The following is a 23,780-nucleotide window of genomic DNA, read 5'->3' as shown; positions in this document are numbered from 1 at the left end:
TGAAACAGGACACTGCCACCGAGCAGGGGAACAGGGACATGGGCAGGAGCTGGACAAGCTGGGTGCAGGCTGGCCTGTGTGTGTATGTGGGGAGAGGGAATCCAGGAGCAGGGCAGGGGGCCGTTTATTTGTAGCACGCTCCCAAGTGAGTTTCCTGTCTCTGGGAGGTGAGAGCTGGGAGCATATGAAGCTTTAAGACAGTCCATCTGTTAGTCTCCGGCCCTTGGAAGACTGTCAAGTGGGTCTAAAAATAAGCCGCACTAAAGTGCACCAGGCGGCGAAGGTGATTTTTCATTTTGTGTTAAAAACAGAGCAGAGAGGGACAGGCCTGCGTCCTGAGAGCAAAAGCTACACACACACACACACACACACACACACACACACTGCCCCCACCACTCCCCACCATGCTCTCTCTTTCTGTCTCTAACACAGTCTCAGTCTCTGTCCTGCCAGCCTCAGTGTTTCCTCTTCCTGTTTGTGTCCAGTCTCCAGACCCAGGACCACAGAGAGACTGGCGGAGAGCGCTGCTCACGTCTTGCTTTTAAGGTTGTGTCCAGCATGTGATCAATGTGTGGCGTACAGTGTGCATGGTTTATAGAGTTATAGAGTCAGTTTCCACACTGGGATTAAGCCTGGTCTTGGACTGTGTTGTTATTGCACTGTGGTCAAGTAACAGGTTTAAAGGGGTCTTACAGAATTATCTTTGGTCAAAATACCACAAGGATCTAACACCACAGCCCCATACTCCCCCTGTCTCAGCAGCCCTGTTCTAAATGACCAGTTTCCATTTAAATCATATTAAATTTGATAATAATGCTTTTTAAAGGAGGAGACCATGGGAGGGACCAAGACTCACAAGAGGGACCCATCCTCCACTGGTCAGAAACAGTTATAAATTAGGTTATTGCTATGAAGTCACAATATCAGCACATACCTCTGCTGTTATTCTTGTGATAGTGATGCTAAGATAATTAGTTCATGTGAATGTGAACGTTTCAGCACCTGTTCCTTGCTGCTCACCCACCATCAAACCTTTACCCTAAAATGACCCCTATGCCTACATGAAAATGATGTAGGATGTAGGCTACCACATGCTTCCTCCGAGACGTGTGTAGGCAGCTGCCCTCTTATTGAGCTGTCGCTGCCAGTTCTGTTATGTCACCTAACAGTCGCCTGATTTGGCTGGCATGAGGGATGTGTCCTAACAACCCAGACAGAGCCAGGGCATTTCAGCTCTTTTGGATTCCATCCTATGGATATGTATGAAGGAGAGTTTGTACTTGTGAGTTGGTGTCTGTGTTGCAATTACACCACTAAACCAATGAGGGCTGAAGCACAGATTTCTTTCTACATCTTGTGTAGTAAAAATGTAGTGGTGTTAGTAGTTCAGGCTTTATAATGTGTGAAGATTTCTCAACTTCTAACAAATGTTAAAAAAGGGCCTCCACAGTGTGAACACAATTTGGTGTGTTCTCCCTGTGTCCGCGTGGGTTTCCTCCGGGTGCTCTGGTTTCTTCCCACAGTCCAAAAACACACATTGGTAGGTGGATAGGCGACTCAAATGTTTCCATAGGTGTGAGTGAATGCGTGAGTGTGTGTCACCCTGTGAAGTACTGGCGCCCCCTCCAGGGTGTGGTCCCGCCTTGCGCCCAGTGATTCCGTGTAGGCTCCGGACCCATCTCGACCCTGAACCAGATAAGCAGTTACGGACAATGAATGAATTAATGATTTTTTTAAAAAGTGGTTAAAAAACAGCTGTAGGTTTTGTGTTTCCAAACTATAGTGTAACTTAATAGCAGTGAAGTCGACAGGCTCAGACAGCTGACAGGAGACTATCCACAGCTCCACAACTCACACTACATCCACTCTGCAGCCAGCACACTGCTCGCATTTGTCTCTCTCTGTTTCTCTCTCTCCATCTCTTTCTCTTTTTCTGTTTCAACAGAGCTAGCCAACACATTACAGTCTCACCGACTCCGCACTGTCCCCAGGGGGCACCACAGAGCCGGGAGCCAGGGGCCCTGCGGCGCACGCACACACACACACACACACACACAGAGAACCCTGATTGAAAGTGACATGACAGCAGCTCCGGTCCGGCAGCGTGTACATGCTCTGTGTGTGAAAAGAGGCAGTGTTGGGAAACGCAGATTTGATTTTTTTTTTCTTTATCTCTCCATTGCCCTCCCTCTCTCCCTCTTCCCCCCAAACCTCCACCCCCCCCCCCCTCCACCCCCCTCCCCTTAGCGGGTGCAGCAGTCTGGCGGTCTCTGCATTAGTAATGCGACTGGGCCATATTTCCCAGGAGTGCGCAGCTCCGCAGGATTTAGCCTCTCTTTTATAACCAGTTTAGGAAAACAATGACAGCGTAGATATTGACTGAGCTCCAAGGGGCTGTTCTGCCCACCGCACACTCCCCCCACCCTGGTGCTGAGCAGAGGGGGGGAAGCGAAGGCAGGCTGTTCCGCTTAGCGCGAGGCCTCCCCCCTGCTGGAGCTCCAGAGTGGCCACACTGAGGACTTGTGGTGCAGATGTGTGCTGCACGGCAGTGTGTTGGGCGGCTGTGTGCAGCGGTGCAAGACTAGGGAGATGCTTATGAAGACGCAGGCAGGTAGCACCAGCTCAGGCTTAAGGCCCAGCCTGGAGAACAGCACAGCTATTCATGCCGTCTTAAAATCATCCGACTGTGGTAGTGCTTCTTCCTCTAGGCCAGTGGTCTCGGTCTTGAGCAGCGTTTTACTACACACAATTCCGTCGCGTCAGTTCCAACCACATAAACACAGACATGACCCCCTTCTCTAACTAGACAAAGCCATTCCAGAGTCATTCCAGTTCCTATTTTACTCATCCACAAGGTTCTACAGGGTTCTCCACACATCAGCATTGGTCTACATGGTTCTCCACACATCCACACTGGTCTACAGGGCTCTCCACACTGGTCTACAGGGTTCTCCTCAAATCCACACTGGTCTACAGGGCTCTCCACACTGGTCTACAGGGTTCTCCTCAAATCCACACTGGTCTACAGGGTTCTCCAGACATATACATTGTTCTACAAGTTTCTCCACACATCCACGTTCGTCTACAGGGTTCTCCACACATCCACATTCGTCTACAGGGTTCTCCACACATTAACACTGGTCTACAGGGTTCTCCACACTGGTCTACAGGGTTCTCCTTAAATCCACACTGGTCTACAGGGTTCTCCACACATCCACATTGGTCTACAGGGTTCTCCAGACATATACATTCTTCTACAAGTTTCTCCACACATCCACGTTCATCTACAGGGTGCTCCACACATCCATGTTCTTCTACAGAGTTCACCACACATTCACACTGGTCTGAAGGGTTCTCCACACATCCACACTGGTCAACAGGGTTCTTCACACATCCACATTCTTCTACAAGATTCCCCACACATCCACGTTCTTCCAAAGGGCTCTCCACACATCTGCACTGTTCTAGAATGTTCTCATTCATGAACAGCATTTAAGAATGTCTCCTCTATTCACAATAGTTTAGAATTTTCCACCCGATCCACGTTCATTCCGTGTTTTAGAATGATCTACCCATTTGGCTCAGTCTGTCTCTGAATGTTCAGATGGTGATGTGCGTTAATCAGTTAGGGAACTACCCGACATTAGTATGGATTGAATGCTTCGGCTGGTTGGAATGTTTGTGGACATAGAATTATATACAGCTCTCTCTCTCTCTCTCTCTCTCTCTCTCTCTCTCTCTCTCTCACACTCACTTTCACTCTTTCTCTCTCTCTCTCTCTCTCTCTCTCTCTCTCTCTCTCTCTGAGAATATATCAATTACAGCTGCATAGCACTGATGTCATACTGCGAGTCATTATCAGATTCAGAGACACACACCATTCGAGCGATCGATCGCCTGCGGCTTGATCAATAGCGCTGCCCCCGACGACGCACTCAAATGAAGAGCGCAAACTGCGACGGGCCTGGAAAACGTGTGTGTTCCAACACACTGATTAACTAATTTAAACAAGTGTAACCGGCGTGATCGCCTCCGCATCGGCCGCACGCCGCACAAAGATGCTGCTGGACATGGGTGTCTGTGTGTGTGTGTGAGTGTGTGTATACACTGCAGCAGAGCAGAAAAGGGGTGAGGTGTTAGTGTGTGATCAGGATGATAGTAAGCAGTTCTTGTGCACAGTGTGTGATTGCGTGCACTGTTGCAGAGTGTTAAGTGTGTGCAGTGTCCCAGGGGATGTATACATCTGTATATCTGTGTGTGTGTGTGTGTGTGAGAGAGAGAGAGAGAGAGAGAGAGAGAGAGAGAGAGAGACAGAGAGAGAGAGAGAGAGAGAGAGACAGAGAGAGAGAGAGAGAGAGAGAGGTTGGCTGTTTGTTTTGTGGGGCTCTCTAAACCCCTCCACTCACACTGTGCAGTTTCCATCAGGCCACTGCAGTAGCGGTGTAACCCCCCAACCCCCACCTCCCACCACCCTGGACCCCTGGGAGCAGCACTGCCTCTCAATCCCTCCTCCTGCAAATCAATAGAGCTCCACACAACCCACTGCACCTGCATGAGAAACACATACACACAGAGAGCACTTTTATAGCCACAAAAATGTAATCAGCAAAAGGTTTTGATAGAACTGTTATCTTTAATATAATGAAACCATTACCAAGGCCATAGCAACCAACCACAGCCCCTCGCCTCAGACCATAACACTGTTTACCATGTGACCTTTAATTTCAAATGAAATCTTTTTATAACAGGATTCAAATTTGAGTCACAATTCCAGGTGAGTTCTCCCCCTCTCACAGTTGGTTCCTTACAGAAGCCATTCTATATCCATCAACGTGATCATAAAGTCTTAGTAGATCTTAGTAGATTTTTAAATGCAGTTTAGAATGCTATTGAAAATCTGTAACTGGTTAATGATTTTATAAAAGGCATGTTCAATGTTGCCCACTGAATTATGACAGAGATTTATTTTCTGATGCAGTAAAAAGTATGACTAGTAAAACCAGTTATTTCAAATCAGAGCACTTTGAAAAAATAGCATATTTATTTTGGACATTTGACATATTTTCATTCCTAAAGTATAGATTTGTTGGTAGCACTTTACAATAATGTGTAATAATAATTACTCTCTTAATTCCCATTACTAAATGGTAAGGTGATGTCACAATGAATCATTAAGTAATGTTAATAAACAAGCTCCAGCATTAACAGACACTCTTTTAGGATTTTATTAACCCCTAAAATAATGATGGTTCTTGTTTCTGTCATTACTTAATCATGTATTAATGCTTAATACTTAAAACCTTCTTAAGTACCATTAACTAATGTACCCTTATTGCATAGTGTTACAGTTTTTTTTTCTGTAGTCATGACCTCCCAATAGCTCCAAATGTCATCCGTGCTTTTTCCATTCACTCTCTAATGACTTTGTTTGTATCACATGTCACAATGTGAGAAACGGATTAGCCAGCTAGCATAGCTGTGCATTTTTAAACAGGGAATTTGTGAATGTGGTTGACAGTGTGTAACAAAGTGTGGCTTTTTCTGGTCAAAACAGCCTCCACTACATTTTTGTTGGGGGATTTGGAAGAAACATGGTTCCACAGCCCGTATGAAAGCATATTTTTACCAGAAACAACAGGGTGACTATCTGCTCTAATGGTTTACTAATCGTTATATTTGGGGCTACATACATTCTGTGTAGAGGTTTTCTTCTCTGTCTAGTGTAGGACAGTTGTGTTGTGGTTGGAACAAATGAATGGAAACTTTGCAGTATTAGTTCTGATGGTTTTTTCCCCTTCTTCACAATTTCAGATTTATATGAAAAAGAAAGAGTATTATTTAAAGTATATTGTTAATTATGTTTGTTATTATGAATTATGAAATTTGGACATCAGCCATTTTCCAATGTTAAATGTGTAAAAGCAATGCGATGGAATGTTGGGCCCCAGCGTAGGGAAAAAAACAAAAACAAATTCTGAGAATGAATTCAGATAGTTTCACAGCAACTATGGAGCAGACCATCGTTTAGAGTGAAAGTTATATAATCTAGGTTTGTCAAATAAATGGATACTAAGAACCAGATTGTTACATGTGAATGATGAAACTGTTGTGTAAGAACTTTTACATGTTTATTCCGAAGTGGACATGTAGTTTCACAGGAAACAATCAGAAGGATTCTGAAAATGATCGATCCAGTGGGAGCGGAACTCAGCCGTGCCCAGCCTCACTGCAGCTACTGAGGCTCCAACACATTATGGCGTATGGACTCATACAATAAACACAAGCCGTATGCATCGTAGTCAGTGTAACACTCGGACACAGGAGTAAGAGGCAAATGCAGAGATTTAACCCTCTGGGGTCGAAGAACACAGCGGCTTGTCAAAATATTTCGTGATGTTTCTATTAATATCTTAGCCATAACACAGTGCAGTTAAAATGAAGCGCAAAGTTGAATGAACACTTTGTGCTGTAGAGTGAGAGATGGCACTGTTACTAAATTAACAATTTTACTAAATTTAATTTTAGATGTTTATTACACATTTATACAGTATTTAATTCATACAATCCCCTATTTTTGTGACCCTAAGACTCTGATGAAGCCATTTCAATCACAAAACAATTAAACCACACAAGTAAAGGGATGTTTTCACTAAAATCGGATTTTTCAGTGTTAGAGACAGATTATCTCTTCATACAGTGCTCGAGGTCACATGAGCATCTCTTAATGAGTGAGCTGAGATTGTTTGGAACATTTTGATATAAAACATGTGGGTAATACAGGTATAATCCATGTGCTTTAAAGGTGAATTTCAAAATTGGACGTGAAGTGTATGTAAATGTGAGCTTAAGATTTGAATGAAGATTTACAAAAAGTTGAGAAAATGTCCTTAGACCCCACATGGTTAATAGAAATACAGTATACAAAAGGACAAAGCAAAATCGTAGTAAATTGAATGGGCGTAGATACAATAACCCAGGGAGAGCAAATCATATGATAACAAGGTGAGAGTCCAGTAAAGGATGTTTAATGAGGTCCAAGTGTGTGTGACAGGGAGGAGCCAGCTCTAGTATTCCGTAGAAGCTGAACTTTGAGTGGAGGGTTTGACAGTCAGTGGCTGCATTGATGGAAGCAATTAATAAATAATTCTGTTCTCTGGCTCTTCGCTTGCCTGCTTTTTTTCACAATTAACAGTAAACTGGCACCGAAACTAGGAGTCTGATCGCTATCTAAATATTTAGATAATTCATATTGCGCAGTGTTTCTCAGAATATTCTGGCTTTACTCTCTAAATAATTCAGACTTTATTTTCTGAATGTTTTTTTTTTTCTCTTTTTCCTCCCAAAACTGTCATAAGGCAAAGACAAAAAAGAACAGTGTTAATGTTTTAATTTGACTACAACATACAGGACTTTGTCTCAGGGGATTGGTTCATGGGTACAGGGTTCAGATATATTATAGCCTATATCATAAAAGTGCTGTGTGGTGTTTTGTCACTGTGGAGCAGTGCTGTTATGGTGCCCTTTTATAGAACTGGACTATGATTTCTGCTTTTTTCTGGAATGTTACACAGTTCATCATTTAAATACACTAACATAAACTACTACATATGCACAGCTCTGCTAATCAGTGACCTTGAGGTGCACTCTTTGTGGACGGACAGATGCCCCCGCCTCTAGCGCTGGGGTGTAAAGCAGTGGAGCTGTGTTCTCTGGAGAGTTGGAGCCTTGTCCAGTATTTGTGGGACGAGTCAGAGTGGAGTTTGTATTGTTGAACTAATCTTCCAAAACAAGTACATGACCTCACTATAGTTTCTGAGGCCAGAAATGTTCACAAATAATTAAAAAGGGGCACAATCTGCTTATCAAAACCCTCGATTCCAGAGGAAACACATAATGATCAGATCGTAAAGTGCATGTGTAAACACAGACACGCGCAGCTGGACAAAGCAGTAGTGCAGTGTTCGGACTGCTGCCGTTGTGGCCCCTGTTCTGAAGGAAAGCTGGGCTACAGGATTATTTTATTTTAGGTGTTTGTGTTTTGTGTGAGATGCTGCAGCTCGGAATGTTTTGGCAAAGGAATCCAGGCCTAGATTGAGAGGCGAGGCTGACCTCTGCTGGCCGGGGCCGGCGGTGCAGGCAGTGAGGAGCTGTGCTAAAAAGTGGTTTGCTCTCATAATGGGGTCAGTGGCTCCCAGAGAGATGCGCCTCCTCGCTGGAGAGAGACCTCCTCCCCTCCTTCTCTCCTCCTCTTCCTCCTCCTCTTGCGCTCCTCTCCTCTCCCTCCTGTACAGGGTGGGGCCAGAGGGGAAGAGGAGTGTGTGTCGAGAAAAGCAGGAAAGGGGGGAAGAAAGATGAGGGCAGCCTGAAAGACTCTGCAATCTGAGGTTTTAATCCCAGTGGCTAGGCCCTCCTCTGGAATCATGTGGCCCTTTTGCCAGCAGTCATTTGCAAAATAAAAAAATGAAGGGAGAAAAAAACCAAAAAAAAAAAACCATGCGCGCTCAGATAAGAGCCAAAGAATAAGTATTTATCAACGGAAAACCATGTTTAATCCCGCATGCTCCCCCCCCTCTCTCTCTCTCTCCCCCGTTCTGTTTTTTCCCTCTTCATATTGGGGCACAAAACACAGCCTATCTCTCATGGAGAGATTAATCTTGGAAAGCAGCTTTGAGGGGGAAGAGAGGGGGATGATTGCCCGCTCTTCTCTGGGAATTGGGTTTATGGTCCGAGGAGAAGCGCATGGGGGAAAAAAAAGCAGCCGGAGAGAAATCTCCCCAACACAATGCCCACCAAGCTCCTGCATATCTGCTCTTATTACAGATTAACCCTTCATGGTCACAGCGGCGGCCTCGCTTCAAAGAGCTGTCCGGTCGGGCCAGTGGGAGACGTGAGCCGTCGCAGGCCTCCTTCTTCCAGGCCTTTGTTCCGTACAGTCCTTTGCAGAAGGTCTTGTTCCTCTACACAGTGTCGTATCAGGCTTACAGTCAGTTAAAGCGTGGCGTAACAGAAATGACTATGCATTTACATCTCACTTTCCCTTCCACCAGAGGTGCTTCCTGTGCGATTACCAATTTATGCCTTGTGCTCAAGAGTCCATAGAATGTGGGTCTCGTAAGGTATTGAGAAGATGCTCTAAAATATTCATAAACGAGTATCAAAACAGATGCACGACTCCTAGATCTGTATAAACAAATGATTGTTGTGGGTTGCTGCGGATGAAAAGCCAGGCAAAGCAAATATGAGATAAATATAATATGACGGCTGCCGTTTGCGAGGCAGATGAAGAAGAATGTTTGCATGTAAAGATACAGTGTGTGCGTGAATCGACACATAATATAAAGCAGGGAGGGGGAAGATTGAAAGGAACGAAAGGGAAAGAAAGGAAAGTAGGCCTGTGGCTACAGAGCAGGTACTCCCCTATGAAAGAGGGAGAGAGGGGGTGCTGGCCCTAAGATGGACAGACAGGGCTGGCGGGTGGCTGGAGAGAGAAATGGATGGAGGGAGGGGGGGTGAAGGTGTGGGCACGTAGCTTATTATTTCTCTCCTCATGTGTTCTCCTGTCTTCCTGTGCAGAACCACACACTGAGCCAGCACGCGCAGTGAGAGCGGCCTCGGTGGGACGCCCCGTTTCAGCCGGACCCCCGACCCTCGCCCGGTGGGGGACGACCATTTCAACATCACAGCCAATCAAAGTGTCATTTGCTACTCACATGTAAAACTCTAACGATTCCGCCACCAGGCGCAGCTATTACGAACGGTGGGGAATGAATATTAATGGGATATGCTATTAAAAAAAGAAAAGGAGAGGGGGGGAAAAGGAGAGAAAAAGGTATTCTACGTGCAGTATTTTTTATCGTCCCTGCCTCGCGTTTGTGCGTTCCTTTTTTTTTCTTTCTTTTTCTTTTTCTCTTTTCTTGGAACAAAAGAAAAACAGAAGGGGAAAAAAGGAAGAGAAATGCCCCTCTGTCTCTGATTTTAGTCTCTAGAAATGCTTCACTTACCTTGTCTTCTGTTGCTTCTTGTATAAAAACAGAAAACTTCATAGGTGCCATTTTTTTTTCTTTAATGTGTTTCTTTTTATCCCCCTCTTGGTTTATGTACCTTTTATTTCTTGCAGTAAATAGGTACTTGTGCTGTGTTGTGAATGCTTGCCAGTCGTAATATCTTTTTTTCCCTTTCTATTATTATTGTTATATATTTTTGTTTTTCTAATTACAGTAAAAAAAGACAAAAAACATATAAATTGACAAAAACGTAATGGTTTTGATGGGATTTTGCAGTTCATGGGCCTTATGGTTGTTGTAAAAATGAATATCATCGATTTCAGTTCAACTGGATGATGTCTGCTTTTTAAATGTGAATTAACCAGATTGCAATAAAACTAGTACAGTTGAAAATAAACAAATAAATGAATCATGAATAAAGGGAATGTACGTTTCTGTTGTTTCTTTCTCCAACACAGACAGGGATCAGCATGCAGCTCTGCAGCGTAATACCTCAGTGTTCTCTCTCTCTCTCTCTCTCTCTCTCTCTCTCTCTCTCTCTCTCTCTCTCTCTCTCTCTCTCTCTCTCTCGCTCCTTTACATTTACACCAATTGGAGCACTCACACAACACAAACACACCACATACTAGCTCTAGATATACATGATCTCAGTTTGTTGTAATTAAACACTAGTAGCATGTATCATGTCTGGAACAATACATTGTTACACATTATATGTTTATTATATAAGTTAAATAAGTTTAAAAACACCAGGATCAGTCTGGTGAAAATATTGCATTAATTTACATAAATATTTAAATATATATATATTGTTTGCTTTTCCTGTGCCGTATCCTGTAGATATACAAGGACAGTGACGCTTTCAAGTTTGCCACAATATGCAAACACCAGCCCCAGAACTGAAGAGTAATGAACAACTTTAGCATGCAGTTTATTATGAGTCTCATCTCAATTTTTTTTCATTCATTTGCTATCATAATGTCATACTTTCAGGCCAGCTGCCCTTTATTCTGAGACTTTAATGATAAACGGACACATAGCGGTATTCCAAAAATCTTGTAAATTAAACAATTTGAGTTATTTGCTTTACACATTGTTTGTTTTATGATATATAGTTTATAAAGGAAAGCGTATATGTCCCAACCTGCCAATCACACACACACACTGTTTACTAGAACTAAAAAATATTATTTTTCCGTTACATTTTGATCTAGTTACCACAAATAGAGTGGACACACATGGCCAGAGCTAAAATATCACTATAAATTATGTATGATAGACTTCCTGGGCAGGGATTAAGCCTAGACCATATTGGAGAGTAACCATTCTAAATGCATTGTCCTGGAACCACCTTCAATACTCTTATGTGGGCCATCCTATAAGATCTACATTTATAGCTCACAAAAATTAATGAGCTGTACTTAAAAAAACACTCACTTCACTCATATAGGGAATAAACTGTATGGTAGGTGCATATTTCCTTACAGTCATTACAATTACTTAACACTATTATGTGTCCTGAGTTTCATACTGAAGCTAAAAGAGTAAGATTTCCACTGAAAATGCAGCACAGTTTGGTAGTGAGTTTAATAAAATGCAGCTGATCTACACTGGAGACAGAGAAATGTCTATTTAAAGCTGCGGTTCCTATTTTGCTATTGCACAGAGTTTCTGCTTTAATTGCATCCATGTGTTTAAGCAGCTGGTTCAGCCACTGAGCCTCATCATTTCTGCTGGACAGAAGGTCGGTACCATTCCCAGAAATCAGCCATCGGAACACATCGATACACCACAGCACCCAGGACCACTCTGGAGAGGAGCCGAGCCCAACATATTATTTACTATAACTTTAGACCTCAACCTCAAAACAGACAAGAGGCCTACAGACTGAACAATACCAGCTAATGTTAATAAAGACACTGGGCATGTTTCAGCTGAGACAGCATGTTAACCAAACCTTTGTCAAACCTTTAAAGACAACATATAGGCTCACTTCAGTGATTGCATGAGCAATCATCCGTCTTCTGCTAATTTTACTGAAGTGGTAATGTTACTCAATCAAACGGCTAGCTAGTTATCTTTTTAGTTCACTAGTTTTGAATAGTCCTACAGTGTAAGATGCTCTTTAGCAATAAATTGCAAAGATTTAGACCCTCAGGCAGCTATTTTGTTAGCTAAGTAGAAGAAACAATAGCCTGAGTCCACAGAGCTAGCTAGAATGCTAGCCTTATATAATAACACAGATAACATTAATAAAAATAAAATACTATGGTACTAACCTATGTAGTCAGCTTGCTGTCTCACTTTGTCTTTACTTTGTCTTCACTGATTGAACAAACGGGGTTTACCCTAATTCTTGTTTCAGCTTCCTGTAAAGTTACACATTGAGCTGTTTAACATACTGATGGCTTATAAGGAAACACCAACACTTAAATAATTGAAAATCATTCTTCTGAGAAATATCATTTTTCTATGATAAGGAGTTTACACACCACGATAGCATTAGTCCTACACTGATCAGTCAAAACCTTACGACCTCTTTGTTGACACACTCATTGTCCATTTTATCAGCTCGCCTGACCACATAGTATCAAACTCCTGTGATACTGGTCTGAGAATTGTCCCTAATCTGAAATATACAGCCAACAGCAGCCTGTGGCCAACGTTCTGTGACCACTGAAGGCACAACAAAGGACTCAACGATAATGTCTCTTACAACACAATGTGGATAAACAAGGTCAGTATTTTCTAATAGTGAATCAGATCAGTGTTTAAAAACTCCAGCTGCACTGCTGTGTCTGATCCACTTGTATCATAAACATTCACTAAGACACCACCGCCAACACCATTTCAATATCACAGCAGCAATGAATGATCCAGCACCCAAATCATACCTCTGTGAGGCTCATGACCATTGGGTAAAACGAGACAGACAAATTATGCAGAGCAACTACTAAGTGTGTAGGATATTGGTAAAATTACAGAATGTATTTGTAAACCAAAAGTACCTCACTTCAGGCAAAGATATGCTTCAGTTGCCATGGCAAAGTGCAGCTGGGCCAAAAGTTGCCAAAAAAAATTAAAATGTGGCCATAATGTGGTGTATATATGGCCCTTGTGGCAAAGGGAGTCAGATGCTCAAGTGCTGTCAGCCCATGAGGCATGTAGGCCAGATGAAATGGGGGACATGGGAAGAATAAACATGGACATGGGAAGACAACAAAATACGGCAAAAAGTTTTGACAGATGCTCATACATTCATTCATTCATTCATTCATTATCTGTAACCGCTTATCCAGTTCAGAGTCACGGTGGGTCCAGAGCCTACCTGGAATCATTGGGCGCAAGGCGGGAATACACCCTGGAGGGGGCGATGCTCATACAGCATTTCTTAAATATGGGTCAGATATGGGTGTTCCATTTGTTTTCATGCTTTTAAGTTCACTGATTGTAAGGGGAGTCTACAAACTCGTATATATAGTGGAGAAAAAAGTACTAACTACTTTAGGCTAGAAATGTGGCAGGGTGTACGTAAATTCAGGCTGAAGATTTGTTTTGGTGTCATCCTTTTTATTATTTTAATAATGTATTTCTTATATTATTTTACCAGGGCAGTCACATTGAGATGAAAAATCTTTTTTATCTTAATGCTTAAATTATTTTGCTTTAATGCTTGCAGCAGAGAGCCCCAATGACATAAGAATTATTCAATACATACCATAATTAATAAATAGATATCTTACTAAATATTTTTAAAATAAATAATTTGCTTCTTTTGTTCTTACATCTGCACCTTTTACTCTAAGCTTCAGACACCAAAAAGAAACGGAGCCCGACATATAAGGGACCCTCAATATCTTACAGAATACATATAAAACGTAGAACCTTGTTTCTACACCAATGTCGGGGCAAAATCCAAGAATTCGGTGTGGAATGTGTTAAATCTCCAGTGCATTGTCCAAAAAATAAATAAAATTTTAAAAACGTAAGTCGACCATTTTTCCGTTAAAATAAAAAATGATGACATTTACGACGCTCCCGGAGCACAAAAGTCACCATACCAATAAGAAGCGAGGTTTCACTAAAGAACTTGAATAAATTCCCTCTATGGTGTGAATTTAACAAACAGCTGTCCTCGAATATAATGTATATTATATATAAAAATGGAAAGAAGTAATTAGAGAGCAGAGAGGCGGGGGCATTTGTTGTGACAGTGTTTAAGTGGTTCAGTTCCGGGTGTTTTAGTGGTGAATCTCTCTCTCACACACACACACACACACACACTCTCTCTCTCTCCCTCTCTCTCTCTCTCTCTCTCCCTCTCTCTCTGTCAACCTGCTCCTATACACAGAGACGCTCTCCCTCTCAGTGTTTCTGTTATTGATGCTGTGTGTGTGAGTGAGGGTCTGAGAGGAGGCAGAATGGCGGCGGCGCTGCTGTCGGAGTCGGAGATCAGGCAGCGCTCCATGGCGGAGGAGGACCCGAACGGGAACGAGCACGGAGCGGCCGCCCGTAGCAGCGCGCCCCGCTGGGGACCGCAGCACGCCGGAGCTCGCCAGCTCGCCCAGCTCTACTCTCCGGGTAAGAGCTGCAGGAGAGGAGGATCAGGAGGAGGGTAGTGCTTGGGGTCTGTGTGGACAGACAATCTGGTTGTGTCCAAAGATACATACTGCCATACTGAGATGTAGGTCAAAACAGTAACGTACACCCCCATTAGATGTCCATTAATTCGTGTAGTGTAGTGCAATTCAAACACTAACACACGCAGAAACGAATTACCGTTAAACCTGTCACCTGTGTGATATGCAGCTTGTTGCTAAAGCTAAACCCACCACAAGAGGAAAAGGCCAAAGCAGTGAAGTACAGCTGTGTAGCTCTTGAACAAGATATTAGAATTGCTCTTAAATTAGAGCATTAAAAAGATGTACATTTGGATTTTACGGCTGTTAAGAACTAAATCGCTGAGGCGTAATCCCAGTTTTAAATATATTTTCAGCCAGTTTCTCTAAAACATTCCTTATACAAATTGTACCCACTACTCCTAAGGTGTACTGTGTGATTATATTTCATTATCTAACTAGTATAAGTAACCGTGAAATATCAGCAACACGTGAAATATTAGCAACATGAATAAAAATAGCAATTTTAGCAATGACATAAGCACAAGTGCTTTTTGGGCCTGAGAAAACCTGCCGTGCGGTGTTTGGGTTCAGAACATGTAACTTTTGGCGGTTAGATTAGAACTACAACACAGGCAGACTTTCTGGTATCTACATGTCCTACAACTGGAAGTTTATCTCCAGCTTCTGTTACAACATGGCTCATTTAATAAATTAAAATGTTTTGTATGAAAAAACTCAGCTATGCACATTAATTTATGTCGCATATTTCATAAAGTAAGATAGCCTCACATTAATACAAGATCAAACAAAAACCTAAAAGCAAGAATTAACTATATATTTGCGAGTAAAATAAGAATAAGTAAAATAATTTAAATTAAAAAAAACTGTTATATATGGGAGTGTAATATATGTTAGAATGCAAACTAAACTAAACATTTTTTAATTGTAATTAAAAGGCTAACCAGAAAGGAGAGAAAGCATCTGTTTTCTTTTAGTAAGTTCCACAATTCTGTTACATGTAATAGACATTTCTGTAAAACTCAGAATATATTATGAATTTAAAGTGGTTCAGATATGTACATGGGCTCTCCTTATCTCCTAGGTAGTCTTTCATCTTTTATCTAGTCAAGACAAAACAGGACTAGAACAAGGGTGCCTAGACTTCTTTTTTGAAATCTCTTTTATAACTGTGCACCATAGTTTTTAGCTACAAGAATTGTTTGGTCTCCAATTGATTAATTGCTTGAGAATAGGGACATTTTTTGATGGGCCGAAAAAACACCCTCGCAGGCCAACTTCGGCCTAGGATCCAGAGTCTGGGCAGCCCTGCTTTAGTATGTTGTGGATGTGTGAGAGTGTATTAGATAAGATTAAAGCTTATGGATAGCCTGATAACTGCACAGTAGCCTGACTTATAAAGACCTTTTGGCACTGAAGTAAAGCTCTTGTGCCAATTAGTTGCAGCATTTGCCAGGCTCTTAAAATGACTCAGGAACAGTCTGGAAATCAACACTTGTTGCCACTTGCTTGCTTGAAGCATGATTGCCTTCAGCAAGCTAAGTGCTCTCCATTTTTGCCATTTTTGTTAACACCGGGCCACTGGCAGGGACCTGTCGTCTGACAGGGAGGGGGTGGGGGGGCCAAAATAACTTAATGCATGTTTCAGATTTGACTTTACTTCACTTTTGGCTTAATGGAAAACACTTTGCTTCATCTCTGCATGCCGTGGACAGAGGATCAGTGGTGATGCAAAAAGTACCTCCACCTCCCCCCCAAACTCAGGCTTGGCTTTAGGAGGGAAAGAGGCTTTTGTTATCAGTGCTTGCTCGGCCTGGAATCTGTCTTCTTATGACCGGGAAGGGAGGCTGCCTTCATCACAATTAAAAACACATCTGTTTAATTCAAAATGCTATTAGGAGTGATAATGATCAGTTCATTTTGAGACTGTTTGTCCACGGCCTGACTGTGCACTCAGTGTGCAGGCCTTGTTAATTACTTGGGGAGGATGCTAGTGGAGTCTAGCAGAGGGGAGTTTGGCAGGGTTAATAAGTTAATGTGGTAATGCATCTCCCTGTTGATGAGAGGGGATTGGGGTTGGGATTTTTGTATGAGTTGCCCACCAGCTGTGAGGTGGATGTTTGAGAAGCTTATCTATTGGAATCTCCAAGAAAGTGTTTGGGAGGGGGTGGTTTATATCTATGTTATTACCATGCCATGTACAACTCTACATACGGCCTTATTTTTTAATTTTCCCTGCTGTCGTGTTAGTGGGGTTAATTGCAGATATGTAGGGTGCCTTTTAAACTTTCTGTCTCTCTGACATTTCCATGTAAACTGTGTTACTTCAGTATCTAGGGATGGAGCCACTACGTTTTGGTTCTTCTAGAGTACAGTAGCTTACAGGGTTGGAATTTAGGCTACCAAAATTGAGCAAGTGTAGGGCCCTGGTCCATATGGAAGGTGGGGCTGAGGAGAGGTGTAAACCACTGGACAGAATGTCAGCACTGTGCTCCAGAGGCCCAGCCAGGTTGGTTTTGAAAGTGGTGCGTTCAAGCGAGTGTACGAGAGTTATGAGAGCTATGGAGAGCGGGATTGGCGTTCGGACGTGTTGAGGCTCAGGGGCTATACGGGATTGATGAGGCTTTGGTCTGCTCGATGGCGTCTCCGGCTCATTACTGCTACCCCAGGACAGTGTAACAGCTGGACGCCGCTCCCCGCCATATGTCTGCGTGTCATGCACCACTGACTGCTCTTTGCGCTTCTTTATCCCACTTTACAGATTCACTCTGAAGTAAACAGGATTCTGCCGACTGCTTTCTGCTATTCCGTGCTATACCTCCTGCTCGCCAGCCGTTGTTGGCATGCTCTGGACACTTATGTGTGCATCTGTCAGTGCGTGTGTAAAGGAGGAGGAGATGTCAATCTTCGGTTACACTGGAAGATCAAGTTTCCATACTCTTCCAGGGCTCATGACTGTGATCTTTACTTGCTCGGTGTCTGTGTCAGGTTGTCACTACTGCTTTGCTAATTGCTCACAAAGCCTAGGGCAGTGGTTCCCAGTCCAGGCTTCATCTACTATGTCCAGCAGGTGAATAAGTGAGGGGTAATTCATTTGGAAAGTCACTTTTAGGCACAAGTTTCGCAAGTTACTTCACATGTTACACAGCCTATGTGAAATACCCCCTGATTAATCAAGACTGTTAGTGCAGGACAGAGTCACAAAGCTAGAGTTCTTTTATAGTTCCACCTTCTAAGCTTAATTGGATCGAAACCTGGATTTTCTGTCTCAGTGGACCACGTTTTACTGAAGCTGCCTGCTTGACCAGCTCAGGCATGACTTAAGCTTAATACCTGACCAATAAACCAGACGAGTTTATTTGAATTTTATTTAATGAAAGGCTCTTAGACCACTCGGACCCCACTTCAATCAGAGATTTTTATGCGTCATGACATTTGAGGGGTCAGTCACATGGAGACTTTTGCTTATTTAGCATGGATAACAAGTCACATGATTTACATATTAAGGAATATCATAGTGAAATATATTTATTTAAAAAAAAAGCCACTATTTCAACGTGATTGGCTGTAAAGTTATGCCTTTGTACACACACAGGTATAGATCACAGCTTAACTGTTAAGTTTGGGTTAACTTAGAATGTTGATTTAATTTGATGTTGGTTTAGTTTATTAGATGTTGTGAAGCTGAAATGTGGTCAGGTGCCCTGTTGTGTTTCCTTTGTGAGACAGGGCCCAGGGGTACTTCAGGATCAGAGCTGGAAACCACTGATCTAGAATCAGACTTACTGTACAGCCCTTTAAGGAGCGTTTAGCTTTAGCAGACGCACTGACCCAATGCTGCACGTGGAGCTGCCGCTTATCAGTTGTTTAAACACTGCCGTGTTTATTTATGGTGCCTATCTTCCGAGATAAGCCAAGCAAATGTCAACACAGCACACAAGGAAGTGTACCTTTCTATGTGTCAGCCTAAATCCTCATATCGCTCCACTTGGAAAAAGGTATTTCCCTTTATTCACACTTTTTATGACCTCTGTTGTGAATGGGGAGTCTATAAAGCTGTGGTTGCAGATGAGTGGTGTTTTTGCAGAGTATAGTATGCGATGACTTTGTTACCACTGTCTTTCAACTTGTATTGTACTGTCAGAGTATGTGTGCCAGCTTTGCAGATGGAAATGTACTGAAGCAAATCAGGCTAAGTGGCCACAGGCCAAGATCTCTGTGTCCACCAGTGGCCTCGTGTGATCTTAAGTTCACCTCCTCATCAGTCTCTAAGATCTAATCTGCTCTCACATGTATTGAAACCAGTCCTCTCTCCATCTATTCAGCTGCAGACAATAGTTCTGAAGCCTCTGTAAGAAGGGACCTGACCCTGTTAACTCACAAGTGTCAGTTTCACTGTATCACTACTAGCTGCACTTGGAACAGGAAGAGTGACAAGGCAATAGGTTGAGCTTTCTTGTTACCATACCACATCATATTCTCATTCTCTGTGTGGGGAAATTGTGTCAAGGGTGTGTTACAGCCCATGACTCACACAGTAAGTGAGATCATGGAGTGGAGCGTGACACCAGGCACGTCAGCCTGACCCTGAACTCAGCCAGATAGCAAGCGTACCATGACCTGCCTGTGGTTTAGAAAATGCACAGAGGTGAAGTTTGAAAGTGTTTAATGAGAGCTCACTGAATATTTTATTTTCTAAGTACAAGATTTTCTAAACCCTGCAAATATCAATGCAAATTTCAGCTTAAAAATAAAAATAGATTGTAATTTTTATATATATTTTAGATTATGTCTGCATTGTATATGACTGTTACTGAAAACGGGTAACACAAAAATAGTTTTGGATATATTCTAGTTGTCCTTTAACTGTGAAATGTCAACACTACTTAAAGAACAGCTGTTGCAATAAAGAACATACTTTTGTGAATAATATAATACAAAATGATAAATCATTTTAAAATGTATATTAGTGTGTCACTGTGGTGATACAGGTAGTGTTACTGCCACACATCTCCAGGGTTTTGGGGTTCTTGGTAAGATCTTTGCCTCGGGTCACTGTCTATTAGCTGTTTGGCGTGTTCTCCATGTGTCTGTGCGGGTTTCCTCCAGGTGCTCAAACAGTGCAAGGTGAGTGTGCAAGTGACTGGGTGAGTGTTTGATCCCCTATGGTGGACTGGCACCCTCTCTGGAGTGTGTTCCTGCCTTACGGCCTATGAGTTTGGGTAGGCTCCGGACCCACCGTGACCCTTATTATTTTTTTTGACAGAAAATTAATCAATGTATTTTATTTTATTTTAATTTAATTTTTCAGAAATTAGTTAGAAAGAACGAGCAAAAAGTTGCATTAGTCCAAAGGCTTTTGAGGATACTCTTTGCTGAGGCACATGAACAAGGCCATGCAGACGACCTGCACATTTGTTAGGTGTTACTTCACTTCGGAAGGCTGTTGAATGCATTTTAGGGCAGAATGTTTAGTTGGCGTCTTTAAAGGTTTAGGAATGTGTAAGCCTTGTTTTAGCAACTCTTTGGTTTATTCTACTCCAGCAGAACACTGTAAGAAGCTCAGGTATGTGCTGATTCACTACGAGCTCAAGGCTGCCACCTGTCAGCACCAAAATGAGATCTCTCATACCACCCCCACAGTTCTGCCCGTGTGATCTAGCTTCAGTCAAGGCTGCCCAGGCTCCTGAATAATTTAGGCATCCTCTTTCTCGCCAGACCTGTGCTATGCTGACCCCACCGAGCGCCAAACGCCTTCCTGCCTCTGGACTCCTGACCCTATGGCCAGAAGATCACGGGTTCAGGACCCGGCTGAGCACTTAGTTGGCCTCCACACACCTGAGCTGGCCGGGTGACTCGGGTGACCCAGGCCACCGCAGAGTCAGTTAGAGTCCACACTATTTGACAAAAGTATAGGGAAATCAAGGACTGAAATGGGAATGGTTTTTATGCTTTTATAGCTTAATTGCAATTTGAAATGGTGTAAGAATATGGCAGTGTTTTATTGTGGTCTGTGTCAACAAATTTAATTTGGAAATTTAGCCTAATTAAATAGTTTGTAAAGCCTTCCTGATACACTGTAAACCAGAATGTTAGCAGAACTAAAAAAAAGGCAAGTTCAGAAACTCAAATGTCATACGCACTCATATGCTCTCCAGTAACTCAAATGTTAGTTAAAGTGTCTACTACTTAATTTACTGCTTAATACATCTAAAAAAAATATGCCTTTCTGGTACTCAGTACTGTTAACTAATCTAACCATAAAAAATTCCTTGTCTGTGCCAAGGTGCCAGTCAATCACAGGGCACCACACACACTCACTTATGGACACTCTTGCTTGGCCAGTCGACCTACCAACGTGTGTTTTTGCACTGTGGGGGAACACACCAAACTCCTCAGGGCAGTGACCCAACGCGGGTCTCAAACCCACGATCCCAGAACTCTGGAGCTATGTGGCAGTGATTCTACCTGTTGCGCCACCACCCCTTGCACTGAAATAAACACATGAACCTGTCACAAATTCATCTCGGCTGAAAATTGCTGCACTGTCTGTGACTTCAGACGTCATGCTGCATGTTGTGGTCCTGGGTATGATCTTCCCCTTGGGCAATTGAAGGTAGTTTAATTCACACAATTTTGTTAATCCTCAAAAAAATTACAAAAATTGCAATATTGTATTGTCAATACAGACAATATCCTTATCTTATTTTAACTGCAATACATTTTATTAAGTTTTCTGACCACAGCGAACAACTGCATTTATTATAATTGAGTTTAATTAAATAATAAAATACAGTTTACAGTGTAATTTGCTAAAATATATATTAAAAAAAAATACAGGTGATACATATGAGATTCAGATGACTGCTTAAAAGCAGTCTTTACTACAAGCCATTTTTCCCTCCATCAGCTGAAATCTGTGCCTCTGCACATTTACAAAACATTTTACCATCACCTTCACAACTTCCTTCGCTAAAATATACTGCTGAAGTAGCGTAGCATTGAAGCTAACCTAAACGTGCTGCAGAAAAACGAGTCAAATATATTTCACTTACTCATCACAAAATGAATCCGTTCCTCCTCAGGCAGCTGAAATGCGTGACTGTGCCATCTTGGAGCTCCAAGCTCAGTGCGAAAACACAGCCATGTGCATTTGTTTATATGACTAAAATGAGCGTTTTCACATGTTATAATCATCCAATAACAGCAGTCGTATTATCATGCTGTTATCATAAGCATATGAATGGGTGGGCCATTAAGGGTTTCAAAGAAAAACGTGCCTCTTGTTACTTATCTTTCTATAACAACCAGGTAAAAATTAATTTCTTTTCACCGTCCATGTATTTGAAAAGTATACCTTTTAAGGTTTCTGGGGGTATGTTTATTATGTTTCTAGGACAAAAACAAGCTGAGTTGCGTAAGTGTTTTTTGTGTAAGTTCTGATTCATCCTGCTGGCGGGAGCGCTGTCTCCAGAGGGTTAAAGTATATGAGAAACTGGCAGACTTTAATACTACATTATCAGAAAAATAAGGTACATTCTGTTCAAGAAAATGATTGATTGTCCCTCATGGCACAAAATATATAAATGAATGGTCAGAGTTACACCATGGTCCTTAATAGGGCTGTGCCATATTGTATAGTTCGCGATAATATCATCCTAATTTTTAAAACGATATAAAACTTCTATATCATAATAATAGTGATATTCTGACTTGTTTATGTAATGACATCTTGCAGTTACCCATAATATGGTGTACGTCTTTTACATGAGTGATTTAGAGTGGAAAGTGGCTCTGAGGCGGAGGAATTTGCTCCAAATTAAGGAGAGTGACGACAGTCATATGGAGGTGGTTTGCGATTTACTATTGCGATTTGATATTGTGTAAAAATATTGTATTTATTATAATTAATAATTAATGGTTGCAGTAGTATGTTTTTGAAATAAATAAAAGTTCTTTTTCAGTGTTTTGTTCATATCTCCAAGAACACCGTTTACCTTTTTAAATGTATTTTCAAAATGTACCTTATTTAATTTCCAGAAGGAAAAGTGTGAGAGAGAGTGGCTGTGTTCCCACGGTCACAGATAGGTTTGCAAAAAATAGTAGTGCATTAATTTTTTAGTGCCAGTTTCTTTAAACGAGGAAGAGCCGCAGCTCAGTTCAGTGGGAAAGCCCAGGGGTGAGGAGCAGAAACTGTGGTTTATAGAAGAAGAAGAAACAACACCTTTATTGATCTCCTTAGGGAAATTGCTTCTCTCTGCATTTGACCCATTCATGGTAGTGAACACACAAACACACACTAGTGAGCAATTCTCCATGAACACTAGGGGCAGTGAACACACACCCAACCAGAGTGTTTATTTTGCTTTATTTAACATTGTCTTTACACACTCACACAAACACAGGTCCAGGGCTGTGATTGGAGAAACTCAGATGAGGCTAAAGTGCTTAGACTCTATGTAAGGTTTAGCACAAAATCACTTTTATTGCATGTTTTCTGATTGAGGCAGCGGAATTGACTGGGTGATCTTGTTTCACAGTTTGTGGGCTAATAGGCTCCACAGTTTAATGTGCACATGCACTGAACACAGGTTTTTTTCCTTTTTCATATGTCCCCTGTAAGGTAATTACTGAATAATAAGGTAATTATTGAATTATAATCTTTGGAGATATAATTTCACACAATTTCATAATATAAGGGTTATGGTCCATTGACGGGGTTCTTTACCTGTGCAGGCGCTGGGTGACTGCAGCATTACACTTTCCAACCCACTGCGTAAACTACATCTATAGTGTGTGTGTATACAGTGGCCGTGTGTTGCTAGGTGCCTTGGCTGTGGCATTGTGTCCAAGCTGAACTGCTCAGCAGCAGCGTAAACAAAAGCCAAGCAGCCCCTCAAGGGGCAAAGAGGCAGAGAGTGGGGCTAACAGGAGGAGGAAAAGAGGCAGGCTACCTGTACACACTCCTGCTGCTCTACTCAATTATACACACACCAGGGCTGCTAAGGACATTAGAACCTCAACCTTATACACAGCACTCACATAGCTCTTCACTCCAACACACAGACACTTGCACTCAGTCACATACTCCATAATACCAGTCACACAAGACATATTTACTGCATTCCGCTACACA

General features: G+C 42.2%; 2 protein-coding genes across 4 annotated transcripts in view; both read left to right on the top strand.

Annotated features, from left to right (window-relative positions):
• znf423 (zinc finger protein 423) overlaps positions 1–10,420 on the top strand; it is a 205,940-nt gene extending 195,520 nt beyond the window's left edge. For all 3 annotated transcript variants that reach the window (XM_066685676.1, XM_066685675.1, XM_066685674.1), the window contains one exon: positions 9,574–10,420. In XM_066685676.1, coding sequence (XP_066541773.1) covers positions 9,574–9,603 — 30 coding nt within the window. In that variant the 3' untranslated portion in view covers positions 9,604–10,420. The remainder of the gene's footprint in view (positions 1–9,573) is intronic.
• A 3,844-nt stretch (positions 10,421–14,264) lies between these two features.
• The window catches only part of si:ch211-212o1.2 (uncharacterized protein LOC492735 homolog), a 35,370-nt gene continuing 25,854 nt past the window's right edge, over positions 14,265–23,780 (top strand). Inside the window, exon 1 of the mRNA XM_066684847.1 lies at positions 14,265–14,585. Coding sequence (XP_066540944.1) covers positions 14,426–14,585 — 160 coding nt within the window. The 5' untranslated portion in view covers positions 14,265–14,425. The remainder of the gene's footprint in view (positions 14,586–23,780) is intronic.

The sequence above is a fragment of the Hoplias malabaricus genome, chromosome 11, assembly GCF_029633855.1.
Source record: "Hoplias malabaricus isolate fHopMal1 chromosome 11, fHopMal1.hap1, whole genome shotgun sequence".
Classification (NCBI taxonomy): Eukaryota; Metazoa; Chordata; class Actinopteri; order Characiformes; family Erythrinidae; genus Hoplias; species Hoplias malabaricus.
This window is presented reverse-complemented; position numbering and strand designations above follow the sequence as displayed.